The sequence below is a fragment of the Mchenga conophoros genome, linkage group LG20 (assembly GCF_057382185.1).
Source record: "Mchenga conophoros isolate Kocher_MC1m ecotype Shallow Benthic linkage group LG20, M_conophoros_male_GT1.1, whole genome shotgun sequence".
Lineage (NCBI taxonomy): Eukaryota > Metazoa > Chordata > Actinopteri > Cichliformes > Cichlidae > Mchenga > Mchenga conophoros.
The window spans coordinates 31,645,920-31,667,695 of NC_140545.1; the positions used below are offsets into that span (position 1 = coordinate 31,645,920).

Sequence of the window (21,776 nt, forward strand, 5' to 3'; positions counted from 1 at the left end):
TCAAAATTCCACTTCAGTATCAAAGCCTGTCACTGAGCCACTGTGCCGAATTCGTTCTTTTGGAAATCAAGTAATTTCTGCACTCTTACAGATTACCCGGAATACTTTTGGATTTTTACTTGCAGGATACTAAAGTATTGGAACAGTGGTGCTTTGCTACTTTTGTTCGAGTAAAGACTTAAAAACGTCCTTCACCACCACCACACACTTTATTCTCGGCGACGTCTCCCCACAGTGGTATTAGTTGTACTCTCTTTGAGCACTCCATGAATTCCATTCCGCCTTTTACTTTTCGGCAGCGCACTCTCCGCACAGGACTTCCCATTGACTTTGCAAGGCTGCATTCAACCCACCACAAGTCCCAAGTTTCGGAGTGCAAGGGAGAAGAAGCCCCATAGTGTCGATCTTTTTTATTTGCGTAATCTTTTTGAAAAGAAAAAGAGAGAAAAACACGAGAAGGGATCCGTTTTACCTGTTGATGAAGTCCCACCGGGCGTGGGACGAAGCGGAGCAGTCGGGTTTCTAGAAGAAAAGTCTGAAATAGGTGCACCGTTCCAGTGGCCAGGAGGCGTGAAGGACCCTCGTATTCCCCCCTTTCCCCCAGCATTTACAGCCTGTGCTGGGTCGGTGGAAAATGGGCACTCTGACCACTTCGATCTGTGGACTTATCCTCTCTTTCATACTCACATCGCAGCTTTTTACTGTAAGTGAGCTCAAACTTTCTCTTTACGCTTTCATTTTACTTTTAAACTCCCCACTGGCGACTTTATTTATCAGTTGCTTACATAACTCAAATATACAAACAATTTATTCCACTCCCCAAAATCAAGTTAAGGTTAAGAAGCAGTGTCTTTGTATCCTATTAAAAGGTCATATGTTGATAGTAGTGTTGATTGTGGGTAAATGTGTGGCGACGGGTTGCTCACATGCAGGTGGGCTGTATAACTGAATCCAGTCAGCATGAACTGTAAAGATGCTTTTAGAAGTAATATGACAAACTAGAGGCTCCGAGCCGGGCTAAGTTTGTCCATAGAAACAAGCTATTCATAGTCTCCCTGGAGTACTCAACTCCTAAACCTTCTTAAACTTTGTGAGGCTCCATTTTGCGTGGCCTAGGCTTTCTGTTATAACTAAGATATGCAATGTTTGACAATGATTAAAAAAACCGGAAATAACAGAATTCTGTGGTAGTTGGTAGTTTGTGTCTTCTCACATTTAGGCTGAGTGTTTTATTCTGTCCTGGAGAGCCTGGAATTCTTGAGAATAAAAGATGCAGGTCGCTTGAGGGTGATGGCTTGAGTTTTCAGTAATGTTATTCAAAAGGAAAAAGAAATGCATTCACCTCAACATTACCATTGACGTGTATTCAAGAGCGACTGCAGGTACAAAAATGTGCTGTACTGAGAATTTCTTACCTATGTCTGTTTTCACTTAAGGCAGCAGCCAGCAGTTATCTTTATTGAATATTTGTTCATTTATTTACTCGATCCAGTTTTTAGGATGTAAAACTGGCTTGGTATTGCTCATTATGTCCAATTGAGAGCAAACAACAAATGAATGGAACAAATATGAAGTTGAAATATTTTTGCTTGGTAACTAACTAACAAATGAGTGTACAGTCCACACAGTGTTGAATATATTTGTTTGATTAATTACTGATATTGCAGCCTAAGATATTGTTTGTCTTCTTGCCTCTGTGTCTGCGCTGTGAATCATATAGAGGATGACCGTTACCGGGCGGCTGAGAATAGACTGCCCCCACCCTTTGCAAATCCCGTCTGGTGTCTCACCTTTATGCCCTCCAATAAACAGAGCTGTCACGATTGAAATATCTGTGACATCTCTGTGTTGATTTGATCTAAACCAAATCCTTTTTGAATGATGGGACATAGTTGCACAGGTCAGCAGACATAAATCTTTCACATGCTGGACTTGGTGTGTGAGCAGTGGTACGCTTGACGTTTGAAAAGCTGTAGTGTTGAAGTTTTCATGACTTTAAGATATATTTTACATCCGGTGATGCCATGCTATTGAGCACTGAGCTTTTCGTTTGGAGTGGCAGAACATGTATCGCGTGTGTCTTCAGTGTCACCATAAGTTATGTATGTTCAATATCATCGATCTATAGAAGTCAGCTCCAGAGGGCTATTATCACCTGTTGTGTTCTGTCACTGAAAGGTAACATGAGATGGCCTCTACACTTTTACCACAGCCTTGGCTGACTGTTAGGCCAACAACACCAGTATAATTGAATTATCTGTAACCGCAAACAGCATCTGTTTCTGGTATTATGCTTTTGAACTCCAGCAGGCGAACTGTCTCTTGATTCAATTAAGCACACGCGCGTACTGATGTTACTACGAGATCCTCTTTCCTTCGTGCTGGAATGTCAGCTTCATGCGCAACAGCTCAAGACAATCAAAGTCAATAAAAACTCAGTGGGTGAGAGTTATCCATTAAATAAATAAAAAAGAGTACCCATATCCCACTGTGAACAAGCAGCAGTAAAAGTGTGAAGAATTGTGCGAACCAAACATCGACACAGCTTCATATTTAATAAGAAACAAATGATGACTGTTTTTTTTTCATTATGTCTTTCTTAAGCATATGTAAGCTTGGGAGGTCACTTGGCTTTCTGGGGGTATGACATCAGACTAACCGTGACATTACCACTGACAATTTTGGTACAGAAATTTCTCCCAGTATAGACTGTCATAAGTGTTCCTTGACTTCATTCGGGGCGGCGGGGGAAGGGCAGCTTGGATCGCTATGACTACATAGTCTGAAGTGTGTGTGTGTGTGTCATTGGTCTGAATTGTTGTCTTTTTCTGCTGCGTGTAACTCGACCCCTTCATCCCCCTACTAAATATTATGCAGTGACTGTTTGATTCGATGGTGTAGTCAGTTTGTGCCATGCAGACTTGGTGAAGTGGTCGGCCGTCTGTGTGGTGCTTTGTCATTTCAGATCCAGCTACCTGGTGTTTAATTCCCATTCAGAATCAATGAGGACTCTGGGGAGTTGAAAAGCACAGCAGTGCAAACACCAACTCCACTCCATAGTTTGAACAGTAGGGAAAGCCTGCCCCCTGGACACATTCACATAATTGCTTGAAGACTAGGTTTGGTAAACACTGCATTGTTGAATTATAGTCCCAGGAGAGAGGCCATCTTGGTTGATGGGACAATACTGCACTAAATTGGCCCACCCCACCCTCAAGCACATTGGCACATATGGAGAGCAGGCCAGGAAGCTGGCATTTGTTGACTCTGCAGCGAAGTGTGACTTGGAACGGTATAGAGATCAAGAGGCGAGGACTCCGAACCTGGCTCTGTTTCACAGTTCAGCAGAGTTCCTCATTATTTATTCATAGCCTACATTAGCCACTGCTACCTGAACTTTTCACGTGTTTGTCTTCACAATCAGTCATGCTGCTTTGCTATAACCTTTTCATTGGCCTGACACGTCCTTTGCTGCTTTTCCACCTCACAGAGAAGATTTGCTTCTCTGTAAGGGTTTTCATCGAGTCTATAGATAATTACAGGTTGAACAGACATGCATCACAGCCTTTACATTTACAATTACTCTGAAATATTTCATGAACTATGATTTTGCTATCAGGACCCTTTGGCTTTGTAACTTGTTTAATGAGCTCAGTCTTGCAGAATCAGTGAATTCCTTAAAATCCCTTCCTAACACTCATTCCTGTAGACCTGCTTTTATGTAATGAAATTACATCTGATGTGTCTGTAGTCCCAGCCTGCTTCAAAATGGCCACCATCGTCCCTGTACCCAAATCCTCCACCATCTCCTCATTGAACGACTGGCGACCTGTAGCCCTGACCCCCATCGTAAGCAAATGCTTCGAGAAGCTGGTCAGGGACTTCATCTGCTCTGCACTACCCGACTCACTGGACCCTCTACAGTTTGCATACCGCCACAACAGGTCCACTGATGATGCCATAGCCCTGACACTACACACTGCCCTGTCACACCTGGAGAAGAGAGACACGTATGTGAGGATGCTGTTTGTAGATTACAGCTCAGCATTCAATACCATCGTTCCCTCGAAGCTGGACAGGAAACTGCAGGATCTAGGACTGAGCAGCTCCCTCTGCAGCTGGATCCTTAGCTTCCTGTCTGACAGACGCCAGGTGGTCAGACTGGGCAGCATCACCTCATCCCCCATCACACTGAACACTGGTGCTCCACAGGGGTGTGTACTGAGCCCTCTCCTGTACTCACTCTACACCTACGACTGCACAGCCACTAACAGCTCCAACATCATTGTGAAGTTTGCGGACGACACTACAGTGGTGGGTCTTATCACCAACGGTGATGAGACAGCTTACAGGGAGGAGGTCAGCGCCCTGACCCACTGGTGTCAAGACAAACATCTCACCCTCAACGTCGCAAAGACAAAGGAGTTGATAGTGGACTTCCGGAGGTGCAGAGAAGTACACACCCCCATCACCATCAACGGCGCTGCTGTGGAGAGAGTGAGCAGCTTCCGGTTCCTTGGAGTACATCTGGCTGAGGATCTTACGTGGTCAGTACACACAAACAAAACAGTGAAGAAGGTGCAGCAGCGCCTCTTCTTTCTCAGGAGACTGAAAAGATTCGGCATGAGCCCCCGCATCCTCAGGACCTTCTATCACTGTGCCATTGAGAGCATCCTCACTGGATGCATCACCACCTGGTATGGCAACAGCACCGCCTACAACTGCAAAGCTCTCCAGCGAGTAGTGCGGTGCTCTGAACGGATAATTGGAGGTGAGCTTCCCTCCCTCCAAGACATCTACAGGAAGCGCTGCCTGAGGAAAGCGGGGAGGATCATCAAGGACTCCAGTCACCCCAGCCATAAACTGTTCAGACTGCTTCCATCAGGAAGGAGGTTCTGCAGCATCCGGTCCCGTACCAGCAGACTGAGAGACAGCTTTTTCCATCAGGCCATCAGACTGCTGAACACGTCATAGACACCTCAGCTTCACTACTGGAACTTCAACATTATGCACTCCACACTGTATATAAATGCCACTTGTTTTGCACATATTCAACTCTGTATATTTTATATATTTTATTATTATTATTATTTTTTTAATTTTTTAATTTTTTAAATTTTTTTAAAATTTTTTTTATTTATTTATTTATTTATTTATTTTTTACTATTTAATTTGTAAAAATGTGTATACACACACACACACACACACACACACACACACACACACACACACACACACACACGTAGGAAAATATTTAGTATACACATCCAGAAATGCATACACTATTATATATTGTACATATATTTATTAGTTTCAGGTTGGCCATTCTTGTATTTTGCTCGTTTGTGTTGTTGTGTTTGCACATCTCTGTTGCTTGTGGGGCTCGCACACAAGAATTTCACTCGCATGTGCTGTGCAAGTGTGCCTGCACATGTGATGTGACAATAAAAGTGATTTGATTTGATTTGATTTGACTATCTGGTCTAAAGCTTGCAGCATTTTAGTTTTTCATTGACTTTTTACCAATTTAAAATCACCCTGTTTGCAATGCTTTTTAAAGTTTCTCCCATGGCTTTAATGTTCACCTCTCTGTTTAGCATTTCCCTTTGAGGGAGCTTTTTCCTATTGGCATCTACAGATGACAACAACCTAAAATATGCTGAAAATTTTGGCATACTCTTTTATCAATCTACAGGTTAATCTCACCGCACATCTGAAGTTAGCCACTTTGTTTGGGATTTTTTTTAAACCTTTGGTTTGCAGTAAATGTAGGTTATTATTATCGTGTTATTCCTAGAATCTGGTTTGTGTATTTTATTAAAAATGTTAGTATCAAGTATATTTTGTGTTCTGAAATACAAATTTATGCTGCAAAAGTTGCTTCAAACCCTTAGGTTGATAAAATTTACAAGGGTGTTTTATTCCACCCTATCCTCTGGGCACAACTTCACACAGACACTTACTAATGTCTTTTCATGATACTCTGTGGTTCTTGGCTGTAGAGTGCTGTGCTTTCATGCCCAATGTCGCTTCATGTCGGACAGAAGAGCCAAATCCAAACACAGCTGCACCTCAGCTGGTACAGCAGCAACGTTGTGCATGTGCTGACATGAGACTCTGGTACTTTGACTACTGCTTGTTGTAGCTAGAGTCATCTCTTTACATTCAGACTTGTTCTGCGTTTCCTCCTCTGAAGAAGTCATGCGGATGGCTTTGGTTCAAATCACCAAATCACACGTATATATCATAGTCAGACTGATGCAAAGCTTCTATCTGGGAAAGTGCAAATCTACATTTAAATCTGATTTTAATTTAAAAAACAAAACAAAAACTTTCCACACGTGAGTGTTAAAAGGTGTCATAAGTTATCATTCCTTTCTCTTATTATCACATTTGGTTTTTTTGTGTTCTTTTTTGCTCAACACACCATTGAACACTTATAAATAGGCCCAAGTTTAGATAGACTAATTACTCCCTAAAGTATATTTGAGCAACCAAGATTCCTGACACTATTGCTTCACACTCACACTGAAGTCTGTGATTTGACCCGATTTTCACTGTAACAAGTACTTAAAGGATTCCTTGACCAGAATCTTTAAAAGGCGTGATCACTCTACATTTGATATTGTACATATCTCTCTTCACTCCTGAGTTATAGAGCCACAGGTGCAATAAAACCGGCAGAGTTCATGGTGAGGTCAGCACTGTGACCACAAGCAATAAAGATTAGTAATGGCCAAAAAGTAATTCAGCGCAGCGAATTACATGTCTGATTTTCCCCCCTGCTATCCTAACACCATTCATAGTCTGTACAAAAAGAAGTGCATCAAAATATGATAGATATTGCCATTTCAACTTTTAAGAAAGAGATCGATTGGTTCGGTTCGGGGAATACTTAATACCAGGGGATATTGTGCTCCAGTTTTTGTGGAATTAATTCATTTTTGCGACACAAGCAAGTTTTTTAAATTGCCGTTCTTTACTGCCAGTGATTACTCCTGTGGAAATACTGAGCCTTAAATCTAACATGCAAAACAAAAGGTTTGGAATAGACTGGTAACAAGTCTGTGCAATTCCCCCATCTCAAACAGTCGTCTTCAGTCTTTTCACTGGCTTTTCTGTGGGCTGGACCTAAGCTTGCACTTATTACAGATTCATTGAAATGCTAACTTTACTGCATTGCACTCTCCCTTTGAAGGTGGTCCATAGCCTGTGCCCTATTGAATCTGCCATTGTCTTTTCAGAGGGAGTGATGGGAAATCACTTCCACTTTTTGGTTAAAGGGGCTCCATTGTCTTGTTTGTTCCCTCCCAACATATAGAAGTACTCTGATGGGACCCCGTGCCCTTTTTATCAATTGCATGTTGGTGTGTAGGAAACAGAGCATTTTTTCTTTGGTAATTAACAAAGGTAAGAGATCGTTATCAACCTTTTACCCCTTTTTCTTTAAAAGCCCAGTTTGTAGCTGACATCCAGTTAAATGGTTATAAAAGTCCAACCCTGTGGTGTCTTATCAACTCTGAGTTCTCATTCTCTGAGAGCTAACCTGCAGAACCTTGGCTTCACTTCCTCTTACTCAGCAGCAAGTCTCTACATGTGAAACAAAAAGGCTTCCCCATTTGCAAGACTTTATTGTAAGAAGATGCAAATTCACCACCTAAGCTGCTGTTAAACCCTTAATATTCGCAGAGGGAGGTCGGCAAGTGGAATTCGGCTTTGGGGGTTTGAATGACTCACTGAAAGGTAAATAATGGGCAAACATTGGCTTCCCCTTTCTGCCAAGTTTCATTTAATTCAAGTGTGTTTTTGATGGCAGTAACTCAACCCTGCTGTCTTTTAGCAGGCTAATTAGGATACAGGCGGTGAAAATAAGCTTCCGCCAAAGGGTTGCTGGACTCTCCCCTAGAGCTAGCCAGATAGTCACTTGAGGTGGTTTGGTATCTGATTAGGATGCTTCCTGGGTGTCTACCGGGAGGAGGCCCCTTGACAAATGCACGACACAGTGGAGAGATTACATCTCTCAACAGGTTTGGGAACCCCTCAGTGGTCCTCCGGAAGGCCTGGAGGAATTGGTTACAGAGAAGGCCTCTCTGGGCATGGTGGGATGGGTGGATGGATCCACAACAAATATTTTTAGAAGGAAATAATTATCTTATTAAAACACATCACATGCAAAGCAAGAACATTGCTGGTCCTGTGTTGCTTTTATTTTATGAGCAATAACTGATGAAGATAAACTTTTGAGTCATAATTAAAGGTCTAGCCTCAGTCTTTCAGTATGACATCAGGTGTTCCAATTTATCTAAGACATTTATATCTGTCATTATTGCATGAAATATTAAAAGTCAGCTGTTTTTGACATCAGTTATACAGAGATTAGTGATTGAATAAACACAGGGGATTATTTCAACCACAAACTTGCGACTAAATCATATGCCTGCAAAAACAAGCCGATTCAGATATCTCTGGGTAAAACTGATACCTTTTGCATGCAGCACTTCTCTTCAAGCCACTGCTGCTAAAGTTTGATTATAACTGATAATGGATTTTTTGGACAGATACCAGGTTTCAAGGAACAAAAAATCAGTTGCTGGATTTTTTAAATAGATGTACATATGCAAACTATTTATTGTAATTATATTTATGTTTCTTTAACTTTCTAGCAATATTTTATTGTCTTGACAATGCATGGTTCAGCACCTCCAACTATGATCGGCAGTGATCCTCTGCTGTGTGTGCTGCAGAAAATGCTGAAAATTGTAAGCAATGGAAAATCTATGTGACAATACGATGTCTAAATGATATTTTTTCTGCAATATTTTCTATATTTTCTAACACTATGACAACATTACATCTGGTTTTACAGAAGAATTGAGTTCTGGTGTACTAGGCCTCAGCTGTGCCCCACAATAAATCTACAGAGACAGGAGAGGACCAGTTTGGTGTGTGTTATCACGTCAGCTGTTATCCCACAAGACATAACAACTCTTTTGCCTGATACAAACACATGCTCACACAAGGAGAAACTCTTGTTCTCAGGGGAGCTTTCTTACTTTTTTTTTTTTTTACTGCATGTCCTTTATTCTTTCTGCTCACTCACTTATAGCATGCATTGTTCAAATCTCCAAATCCTTTCACCTTGCAGTGGCGAATGAACATTTACAGTAAATCAGATTTGCTATAAAGAAGTAATTTCTATCCTCCTATTGCACACCTTTTACTGCAAGAACAAGGAAGGCAATTTGGACAGGACAATTTGGTCCATAATGAGATATTTTCAGAGCTTTCTGAAAACAAATGGGTCTGTAGTTAAGTGGTTTCCAGCACTCCATTGTTTTAGTGCAATGGCTTGTGATGGTCTGAAAGTTTTGTCCCTTGCTGAGTCATCATCCTGTTTCGGAAATAAAACCATGAATTGTCTACAGAACAAGAGGACCCCGCTTCCTCTGAAGCAAAGTTTACCCAGGCTGTCGTGTGCACAGATGTACCTCTGTGTGTGTGTGTGTGTGTGTTAGTTACCATATAAATCCGCTTTTTTAATTTATAGCTAAAAATCCCCACAATTTGAAGTCTTTGACATTGTCCTGGATTTCTGCATCTCCAGCGTCTCTCCTCTTTGAACCTTTTTATCATGCATTGAAGACACAGAGGCACATTTCACAAGTTTTTATTTCTTGCACAATGAAACTGACTTCACTTGTAGTGTCTCTTGGCTGGTCACAGCTTCTAGTTGCAAAGCTGTACTGAAGGTCTTATTAGTTTTTATAACTTGGCACATAACAGGCGGGAACTAAGGATTAATGAATTCCCCTGGATCTAATTACAACCAGCACAAGCACTTGTTGTTTTTATTCCTTCTCTCTCAGCTTGTATATGACTTTTGAATTTCCATCACAGCATGTTTTAACTGAGTAGCACTGCTTGGGTGAAAATATTTTCCTTTCAGGTTTGCAGCTTTTGAAGATGTGTTATCCCCACTGTAAGCCAAACTCTGCTGTAATGGAAAAAGACATTGATAGACATGCTTACATATGCACATACACTATTCTTAATGAAACGTGAAAATCGCTCACAGAGACTATGACCTGATCTCAGGTTAAATAAATGTAAAAGCTATATATATTTCTACAAATTTCTACAAACCAGAGTTGAGAAAATAATACATCCTAACCGCATATTTATTGTTTATTATAACCACATTTATTATACAGTGGTCCCTCATTTATCACAGGAAATAACCCGCGATGGGTGAACTCCAGGAAGTGGCAAACTTTATTTTTCACAACTATTATAACTGTTTTAAGGCTCACACGTTTCTCTCTTGTTTAAACACCCTCAACGTTCAAACCTTTGTGGAAAAATATGTCCAGTATTATAGAATGAAACCAAAGCTCAAACCCTGTTTTCAGGTCCAGCACATGGGAATAGAGCAGCTGTGAGAGAATTCAACATTAATGAATCAATGGTATGGAAGTAGAGGAAGCAAGAAGAATGAGTTGAGTAAAGGCTGACTGTTTTGTTTCGCTTAATGTGCCTTATAATCCAAAAAATATGGTAACTTCCACCTTCTTTTAGCATGTCCAGAAATCCAACTTTTTGTGCGATGGTTAACATCTTCCTCTGCCTTTTGGGTGCTACTGCAGGTGCCTTTGACGGTGCAAAACATTTCATCGACATTGTTGTGTTTGTTGGGGAGAAAACTTACAAGCATACAGTACAGAACTTCAGAGTCACACTGCTAGCGATCGAAGATTTATGTAAATTTAAGAAGCTGAACACGTTCTGTGCTGTACAGGGGACACGGCACGGAGGAGATTGACTATGGTCTACAGCCAATCATGATGCAGAACACAATGCGCTGTAAAGAAGAAAAAAAAAAGGCATGCAAAATTGCACACAGAAAAATCCGTGAAACAGCGAGGCCGCGAAAGGTGAACTGCATTATAGTGAGGGACCACTGTAATTGCAAATATAATAATAATAATGAATATCAAAAGTACTGTAAGAATGAAAACTTTAATGCATTTAATAGAATCGGTTAAGGTTTTTGAAGACCTGTTTTAATCCCCGAGATGTGCATTTTCATTGTCACCATCTTGGTTTGTAAATCCAGATGTGATGAGAGATCTGACTGTGAAACCACTGCCAATGAGCATATCCCCAAGTGGCTAAAAGCTATATAAAGGAATTTAACACTTGGTAGCTATTGTAGGTAACAGGACAATTAACCAGACATGTGGCTGAACTGATAATAAATAACCAAATGGTCCCCGTTCCAACAAGCGATGTTAACATAATGAGACATGATCGTTAGTGTGATAGCCTTACATTATACACTCATCTGTATGTAAATACATGTAGCAGTGAAAATCATAGTATTGATAGCAAATAATGTCAGACCTTTAGGTGGCGGAGAGTTTCACTAGATTAAAATCACAGCTTCTTGCTGGAAGCTATCACCACTGAGCCCTCTAATTATTTTGAAGTACATTTCTCTTGAAGTTGTTCCAGATCACCCTCTAAAAGAAGCTGAGAAAAACCTTTTAGATTTTATCTTTTTTCTTGTGGTGTATTGCCAACTAACATCCCCCCCTCCCCGACACACACACGCCCAAATATGAGAAAGTCTGCTTAACAACCATGCTGACTAAAGTAGCTAAACATCTATCATGTGCCCTGAGGCTCGACAGTGTGTACCTGGCAGGCTTATTCAAACTGGAGGTTGGCCTTGTAACACAGTTGGTAGGGCAAGGAAATGTTTGTGGTTTTAAGCCAAAGTGGTTGTATATAATCTTCTCTCCACCAAACCATCTGTTGAGTCCGTGGGAGGAGAGCACATCTAAATAAATAGTCAGCTTAAAAAGTTTGTTTATTTACTTCGGACTGTTACAGCCCCTCAGTCAGAGATGGCATAGTCAGAGGATATGCAGAAAAAAACACATTAAAAAACCCAGCCCACTGTTAATTTCTGACATAGTGGATGAATGAGTCAGCCCATGTTCAGTTAAGACCAGCAAGTAGCTGGTGACCACCGACTGTGCCTTTGCAATACCGCACCAATAAAGACTGAGTTGCAGGAAGGGCAGCTGTTGAGTGTCACTTAAAGAAAAAAATCTGAGCACATAATTTGATTTTACACTTATAGTTCAATTTTAGATATTTTTCTTGATCTCTTTTCATGAACCCAAGAGGTAAACGTATTGGATTTTTTAATCTAAATTAAAAATCTCGGTTGCCCTTGATGTTCTTTCTATAAACATCAGATATGGTAAAGGCCTCACTTTTTTGTTCTTCGTCATGCAGGCAGCATCTCAAGCCAAGTCAGGCAATTATTCCTTTAAGGGGGGTAATTAAATGGTTCTTCCCCTGAACTAAGGGCTTGAGTGATTTATGTGGACTATGAACACACTGAGGATGTTCTTTAAACTGTGTCATGATGAAGAGCCTCCGTCTTTCCCACCAGGCTCCACCTGCTGAGGCTCTGTTATGACCCTGTCATGGGTAGAAGGGGTGGAGATGGGGGCACACAGGGAATAAGATTTGGCCCAAACACCAGACTGCAGTCAGATTTTCTGGCACAGACGTCAGTCTTGCCTGCGGGCACATGGCTAACCTCAGTCTGTTGATTCAACTGTGCTTTCCCAGTGCAGGGATAATGGAAAACAAAATTTGAGAGTGATAACAGTAGAACGAGAGTGGAGTTGTTATTTCGTTCCTATTTGTTTACTGGAATGAACTGACCAGGCAGGCGAGGATTAGGTGCCCAATGCCCTCTGGATGCAGTGGCTCAGCATTGTTGTTGCACCCGTTGTAATATTCTTGTAATATCTCATACCCAAGTGATCTATAGATTAAATCTACATAACAATTGTCATTTAACCATTAAAAAAGTCCTGATGTAGAACTCTGCTGTCTGACTGTCAGGTCAATGATCCAGTAACGTTACAAAAAAGTTGTATATTTCATTGCACACTACTTTTGTTAGCACAAAGCGTTGGTACTAATGTTTAAACCTGCTCGGCACTTTAAATGCGCTGCATGAATCATAGGTTTTACCACTCAAAAATGTAATGTCAGGCATTAGCCATGCTCAGTCTCTAGGACATTTTAAAAAGGACCAGAAAAAATAGTCATTTACATCCAAAGTCTTTTTAGACGCAAGTGACATCCATCTGGGTTGGTATTTTGATCTTTGTGAATACTTTTAATTGCAGTAGTAGGAATCAGGAATCATCAGTTACCATCCATCCATCTTCTTCCACTTATCCGGGGCAGGGTCGTGGGGACAGCAGCCCACGGGGGACACCAAGGTGTTCCCAGGCCAACCGAGCGATATAATCTATCCAGCGTGTCCTGGGTCTGCCCTGGGGCCCTACTCCCAGTGGGACATGCCCGGAACACCTCACCCAGGAGGTGCCACGAGGCATCCTTGTCAGATGCTCGAACCACCTCTGGCTCTACTCTGAGCCCCTCTCAGATGGCCGAATTTCTCACCCTATCTCTAAGGGAGTTCTTTCGGTCACTACCCACAGCTCGTGACCATAGGTGAGGGTAGGGACATCGATCGACTGCTAAATTGAGAGTTTCGCTTTTACACTTAGCTCTCTCTTCACCAATCCAGACATCACTGCAGCCGCAGCACCAATCCGTCTGTCGATCTCCCGCTGCCTTCTCCCGTCACTCGTGAACAAGATTTAAACTCTTCCACTTGGGGCAAGAACTCGTCCCTGACCCGGATTGGGCACTCCACCCTTTTCCTTTTCATCAGTTACATTTATAAAAAAGCCTCAAAAGTTGACTTTTCTCCAAAAGAAGAATTAAGAAGTTAAACTTAGTGATTAATAAGTTTTTCTCATCCCACCAGAACACTGACAACATGCCACTTAGGTTAATAATTCATGAATCCTGTAATAATCTAATAAAGGCGCACAGGTACTTATAGATGAAAGAGTTGTGAACTCGTGCATTTGTGCAAAAAAAAAAAAGACTTCATGTCTCAACTATGAGGAGCAACAAATTTATTATAAATATGATTATATACTTTTTGTTATTTTTTCAAGGATAGCAGGCATTGTCGGTTATTGCCCATCTTGCTGTTGTTCTGCCTCCTGGGTAGGAATTAAGCAGATGATAGAGTGATGTGACTAAAAATGCAAGCAAAAGAAATATTTGTATTATTAGATTCTTATTCATGCAAAGATTGTGTTGTTGCTCGTTTTATGAAGAAGTATAGCTTTATTGTAAACTGTCACAAAGGTCACAGGGAGTGATGTAATCACCCCGGTGAAAGCTGGGTCTTAAATGATCCTTATTCTGCTCTTTTTTTCCCCTTGAAAGGTCAGCCGGCTTGTGCTGACCTGTCCATTATGACAGTGATGAGTCACACACAGAACAGGCTGCAGTTCACTGGCTTCTCTCATATACCTGACGGGTTCACTTTGCTGATTAACCACCACTGCTCCCTGTGTTTTCATAAGAACACACAGGGCCCCTTGCCTATAATTACCTTTTATTATAGTAGGAAATAGATCCCTCACATCTGCTTCCAATGAATGGGCAGGTTAGACCTTCTGCTTTCTTGTATTATTGCTTCAAGTCCTGGCAAACAGATGTCTTTGTAGGTGTGAGCATGCAGTCAAATAAGGGCCTGTTGTTGAATTATGAGGACTGGTGAAATTCATCCATCAACCATTAAAAAGTACTCCCAGACTTTGTTTACAGTTGTCACATGTTGGCCTTCAGGTTTGTTGTCTGGTTGGAAGATGGCCAAAAACACCTTTAAGTCTTTGATATATATGTAAACTTTCTGCAGCACTGATTTAAAACATCACGCTCTGAGATGGAGAAAAATCACAAACAGGTACAGGTGTTGTGAAAGGTAGATGGATCGACATGGCCATCATTAGGATTGTAGCCCATTTGATATATTCCTCCATGCACAGTGAACAATGAGTTGTTGTGGGAAAGCGGGGTGATGTTATATTTTAGTCCTAGTTAATAATACATGAAGAGCACAAAAGTATTACTTAATATTTTGTCACTAATGTAGAAACATACGTTTGCTGCTTGTTTGTTGCTCCACTTAGTGCACATTTGTCGAACTCCAGGCCTCGAGGGCCGGTGTCGCGCAGGTTTTAGACGTGTCCAGCTGATTTAATGGCTAAATTATCTCCGCAACATCTCCTCTTGAAGTTCTCCAGAGGCCTGGTAAAATAATTAATCATTTGCTTAATTACCAGGGTGAGATCTAAAACCTGCAGGACACCGGCCCTCGAGACCTGGAGTTCGACACCCCTGACTTAGTGAATCAAAAATGGAATTATTACTCATTATTACTCAACATTCCATGTTGCACATTAGCAATATGCAATGAATAGTCTGTCTTCATAGCTGACTAAGTTTTTTGCTGTTTTGCTGACTAATGTAATTTGTTCTGAGTGAAAGAGTAAAAAAGATACAAATATAACTTAGAGCTAACATCAGCGTAAAATTTGCACTGATTTGCGATATCACCGTAAGTGAACGACTGGTCAGTGCAGTGGTATTAAAACCGATATTGCCTAATGTTACATTTTTTAGCAACCACCATTGGTGATATTGGTGATCTGTGGGTTTTACCTTAACATCACTGTTTAAACTGAACACACAGACTGTTTATGTTTCTATACTATGGGGATATTTGCTGTTCCCGGTGAAAGTGACGTGCTAAATTTTCCAGCACACAGTACGAACTTGCTGTTGCTGTTTTTGTCTGTTTACACTGTAGTTACTGCTGTATTTAGATATTGTCCTGCTGCGAACACGCAGGCACTTTATTTTTGGATCTATCTTGTGGAGGAAGGGTAGGTGAAGTAAAGGAAGTGTTTAATTTAGCTCAGGGATTTTATCTGGATCTCTAAGCGTAAGATCCAGCAGGCGTGGTTCTTTCTGGGGGAATTCCTTCCTCTAAGTTCATCAGGGAAAATGGGATAGCAGTAAGACTTTATCACACTCAGTATCTTTACAGTTATATGTTTTTACTTGTTTACTTTTTTCTGATCTCTGTGCATTTGGTTTGGCAGATGTGTTTGAGATTCTGACATTTAGTGACTAATTTTATTAATTTGTTTGTGTTTCAGAGTGACTCATTTACTTGTATTTATCAGTTTGTGTATCATGACAGCTCAACCCACATCAGTACCTGCTTTTTCGTTTTTGCGTGATGGACGGGTGACTTATCACTCCAGGGAAAGAGTCTAGACAGGAACATTCCCAGTCTAGGTGCATTAATATACTAAATCTTTCATTGCTGATACAGTCAGTAACAAAATACAGAGTGTCACAGCTTTTAAGCATGACTCATGCTGAAAGGTTTTACCTGAGGTTAAATAGGATAGGTAGTCTGAGAAAAAACATTAAAGGCAATAACAGAATACAGTAATAATTACTTTATATTGCCATCGCCACCAATGTAAAACCATAAAAGCAATGGATAAAATGAAGAATATGTATAACTTTTGTTTTTGTGAATGCAAATGTTGCAAGAAAACTCAACAAGATCTCAAGAGGCTCTAGTTGAGGCCCTTGTTGACCTTGGACAAAAGTAATGAATGGACTACTGTTTATCTCCTGTCCAACAGCTTTTCCCCAGCCTTCATTCATAACCATATCTTCATCCTGCACTCTCTGTTTGCTTAGCCAAAGTCTGCACTGAGACTTACTAAGGTTTGAGCTGGCATGGATTTCCATACTTGTTGCTAAAGCATTGAAACACTAAGGAACTTCTTTTGCAAGTGCTCAACTTTTAGTTAGTTTGAGCCAGTATCTTTTTACTTAGTTAATTCACACCATTAACATGGGAACTCTCAAATCAGAATAGAATTAGAAAACATGTTTATGGGCTTTTAAAGATCTAGAAGACTTCAAAAAGATAATAAAATACTACAAAAAGGAGACATAAGACCATCACAAGTGTTTAACCCGAGCAAGCCAAGTAAACTAATCCTATGTATATGGTTGGATCTTTCTTTCTGGCCAAAACAGAAGCTCTTTACACCTGGACAAATCTAAGGAGTCTCTGGGATTCCCCTGATTCTTCTTCTTGAACCATCCTTCAGGAGATAAGCTGGTTTTTTTGGCAAGTGCCCTGCCCCTTGATCCTTTGTCAAGGAGTGACAGAGAGAATTTGAATCCAGAGAATAAAACTGTGATTGAAAATAGTGAAGGCCAGTCGGGCTGAAGGCATTTTATGCTGTGTGTAGTGGGTAGCTGATTCCCTTTCTCAGGCCATTTGGAATAACTGGCTTTAGGAATGTTCACATTTCTCTGCTTTAGGCTGTGGTTAAAGAAGTGAAGATTAAGATTTGCCTCTGTCCTTGGGTTGTGGGAAATAAATGACTTCCTTCATCAGACAAAGAAGACAACCTGTGGGAAAGTCCCTTGTTAGACTGAAGCTTAAGGGCCACATCTCTGCTAGGCAAGCTGTGGGTGGATTTGCCTTAAAGCATTCATGCCTATTTTTGGTCATTTTGCACACTGTCAAAACAAACAAAAAAAAAAAAAAACTAAATCACTTTGTTCTATGCAGAGAAAAAAAGGAAAGTGGACCAGAGCTGCTGTCTCTTGCCTTCTAACTGAATCACTGTCAGAAGCTTACCAATTTAAAGACATCTTCAGTTAATTTTCATGCAGATGTGGGTGTGCACTATGCTGAGCAATAGTTGGCTGTGCCTTCTACCTCTCACAGGATTCTCTCAAATTTATTGGTTGCTTTCCAGGTTTAACCTCAGATGGGAGCGTAAGGGGCTTGCCAACTGCTGCAGCAGACTGCCTACTGTAGTACCCAACCTCTCTGATGATTGATCTGGAAACTGCATGTGTAGAGTTTTACATAAGCAAGAGTCTTACACAAAAGCTTCTTTAAAGTTGCTGGCCAAAAAAAAAGTCAGGAAAGTAAGCACAACTTAAATATCCTGAACACTTCTGTAATAGCTAGCTCTGCATAATATGCAGTGACTAGCAATTTTTTCCACTTCTAATCATTATTTTTTTATGCAATTAACATCTAAAACATTAATGAAAGTGATGGAAACAACAAGAAACAGCTCAGCGATCTGAAGATGCCCCTTAGACCCTGTTCTTTAGAGGCCCTGCAGGGCCTTTGGAGGGGGGTGTAATAACACCTGCAGCTACGCAGCTCCTGAGGTATTTTTATCCCCCCCGGAATTCCACTTCTGTTCTCCGCCTAGACCTCCCGTCTAAGCTCATGGGAATTCACTCAGTGATGATCCTTGACATAGATTTAAACACCTACCTCATCGTTTTTCATTCACTCTTGCTGACATAGCTCATTGATATATGAAGCCACACACTTCCAGCTTTGAGAATTACTAGCTGCATTAACAAACTGATGTTTTTTTTGTCAGGTTGATGTTAGTCATGAGCAGCTGCTCTTTCAAAAACTAGTGAAACTAAATTTTTAACCTTTACCACATCTCCCAATGGATGAGAGCTGTGTGCTCTTCACACTGGTGTTTTGAACCAGATCCAAACAAACAAGAGCAGATGACTTGGAAAATATGCTGACATTTGGAACAGAAATGACAGCAACATAAATGACTTTGGTGCTGTGGTACTGGTTGATAGCACCGTTCTATCAAAACATACTTTATGCAAATGGCTGAGAGGATTCATAGTAGAGGTATTTGTGATGACTGTCTACCTGAGTTAATGTTCAGTCACAGGTTTTTTTTCATGTGAATAAAGTTAATTAATTAATCTGCTACAGAGTTTAGCCTTAACCTAGGCACAGTTGGGCCACCTTTACTTAAATATCCCTCTAATTTTACAGCAGGTCTTTACATTTAGTAAAGTCTTCTTTTTCACTGTTTTCACACAAGTGCATGTTGATATAGACATTAAACCTTTCATCTCACCCATCATGCACACCAAATGAAGTAGGGATTTCATGCATAATCAGACAGCAGGAGTACTCCCCAAGCAATATTAGAAAAAATGTAACTACGGTAACAGTGAATAATGTTTATGCCTGAAGACAAAGATGAGTTCATCTGTCGCCGAAGTGTCAGATGATCTCGATTGCAAATTGCCCATTACTAATGGTTCATAGTGTTAATATGTTTCAAATTTCTTCTTAATTGCTGGCTGCAGGTACCAAGACCATGATACTCCCATCAATATTTATTTTATAATAATTTTAACAACTAGAGAACCCCTTTCGTGCTTGTTGTGTGGGCTGTGATGAAAGCTAACCTTTTCTTATTGCTCATGGATATTTTGCGCTGTTCGGCAAGTAAGGCCAGATCAGATTTTTCCTACCATGCTCCTTGTCTACTCCCACTTTTGGTCTTTCCGTGGAGCGAAGGTTTGCCAAAACAGCTGCCAGGTAATTTCCAAGTTAGAATGGAGGGGCGGGCTCTTGAAAGGCAAGGTTAACCTCTGAATTTCTCCTCTCTTTGCACCCTTTGATGATTTTTGTCAACATCAGACAGCAGTGTCTTGTTTGCTCTGCAGCACAGAACATCTGGAGGGGAGCACAGCTCTCTTTCATGCTTCAGCCCTATTATGTTTATATTAATGGCATAAACAGCTGTGGAAGAATATTTTGTTCTCACAGCCCATCACTTCAGTAGACCTAATATAGGCCTTGGCAAAGCTAACAGAACTGTACTGTTAGTACTGTTGTGGGGGGAAAAAAAGAATAGGAACGGGACTTTGATGTGCAGATGGTGTCCAACAAAGACAGGTTTTATTGTGATGTTCTGAGCTCAAAGTGTATCTTGGGTCTCTGAACAAGGACTGTTCAAAACTCACAGTATGAGATGCTTAACATGTTGCAACTGTCTTTCATTCCAGAAACTTCACAATGGTTCCCTGCAAAGCCCAGTTAATTATGAGATTGCCAAAGAGCATGACCTTGGGAACTGGTGGAAAGTGGCTTTACTGACATGAAACTATTCCCTAAGGCCCGGACACCTGGAGGTCATTCCCTTCCTGGCAAAAGCCTATTCTGCTCACAAATTCAAGACTCTGTTATTGTCAAGATGCAGATGTTTACTTTCTGCACCTCACTGAGAAGCTGTGGATGTGTTGCAGCTCTAAAGATTAAATTTCAGTTGTAGAAATGGTTGCATGAAGTGCCTTTCCTACACGGTACAATGTAGTGTACCACAGTGTTGTGGAGAAAAGTGTACTGGGCAAGCTGACAGACTGATCTAGCTTTGGCCTGTGATTATGTGGGACATTGTAAGTGTGGCCAAGTCAACAGGTGGTGTCAGATTAGTTGGTCCTGAGGTGAGAATGAGCAAGAGAGGAAGCGAGGAGGGCAACTCTACTGCATTCAGCGTAGGGAAGCCAGTGCTTAATTTCAGAGCCATCAAACAGGTGTAGGCACTTCCTTTCTAAAGCTTAGCTAGAAAGCAAACCTTTAAATCAACTAATTATAATCTATGTTTAAAAAAGACATCTTATAAGTCATGTTAGCACCTTGGTTCTTGGCTTAGTAATGCCAATGCTTTCCTCTAAATTAAAATATCTTAAAAACCTTTCACTGGATTTCTGGGGGATTTTGTACAGGCATTTGTACAGGCATTCACCCACACACAAATTAGAAAACACACAGATACATAAATCAACAATCTTTTTCTAGTGTGAGTAAGAGAGAGAAACAGAGAGTGTTAAAATGCCTGTGTCTTTGTCACAAATCGATGAGGCTGGGAAGCCACAATAATGCCCCTCATCTTGACAACAACCAAACGCCCATCCCAGCAAGAGAAGAAGGGCCAAAGAGTGAGAGTCCCAGAGGACCAGAGGCAACAGTCAGTCGACCCCACTAGAGGCCAGCCACCCTGATATTTGTCTAGAACAGTGTCCCAGGCACCCAAAAACCACCCAAACCCCAGCATTGCCATGCAGGGCCAGCACCTGCCACCACAAGCACCCCAGGCCCCACATCCCAAGACCGTTAGACAACACCTGCTTCAGTCCTCCACTGCCACTAACCGAGGTAGACACACATACACTCCAAAACCACAACCTCAGCTCTCCAGTCCCTAGAAGGCCACCAGACACCTGTAGTCCCAGAGACCACCCTTATCCATCTGCAAGGCAAACAGGGAAAAGAGACTACAGTCATCCACTAAGTAATGGAATTGATAAGTGGGGACCAGTGAGGGACAAATTCATCCAGTTGGTATTTTGAAGAGGCAGACATTCTCTAAAAACTAATGTGATCAAGAAGTACATTTCTATATTGACTGATACATAAGCTGTTTTTTGATTTCCAGTTCATGAGAATAGTTTTCTTGGCGATGGATAAGGAAGTAAGGAGTATATGTGATGCATTTGCTTCCATATGTCACCTAAGATGCACAGCTTGGGTGAGGTTGGGATACTGCAACTAAACCGTGCGGATAGCTCTTCGCATATCCTCTGCCAGAATCTCTGGACAGACCTGCAGGACCATAGAGTACATATAGTTCTCAGCAGAGTTGTCTTTGCAATAGGTGCATATTAGTATGTAAGGCCCATTTGGAACAGCCTTTGTCCTGTATGGTGTGTTCTGTAGAGAATTTTGTATTGTATAAGTTCTAAGTTGGGGCTTTTAGTCATTTTGAAGGTGTTTAAGCCTATTTGTGTCCAGAAGTTTTGATGTAGACCAATGGAAAGATCTCGTTCCCACTTCACAGTTAGGATGGAAAGTAATTCGTCAGTTTTAAACAATATCTTACACATTTTTGATAACCATTTGGGGTACAGATATTTAAAATTTTGTTACT

General features: G+C 41.0%; 1 protein-coding gene across 7 annotated transcripts in view; it reads left to right on the plus strand.

Annotated features, from left to right (window-relative positions):
* The first annotated feature begins 297 nt into the window (after positions 1-297).
* Positions 298-21,776, plus strand: part of hspg2 (heparan sulfate proteoglycan 2) — a 97,089-nt gene continuing 75,610 nt past the window's right edge. For 3 of the 7 annotated variants that reach the window (XM_085260479.1, XM_085260475.1, XM_085260476.1), the window contains exon 1: positions 298-703. In XM_085260479.1, coding sequence (XP_085116605.1) covers positions 635-703 — 69 coding nt within the window. In that variant the 5' untranslated portion in view covers positions 298-634. The remainder of the gene's footprint in view (positions 704-21,776) is intronic. The other 4 variants (XM_085260478.1, XM_085260481.1, XM_085260480.1 and 1 more) reach the window with 2 other exon arrangements.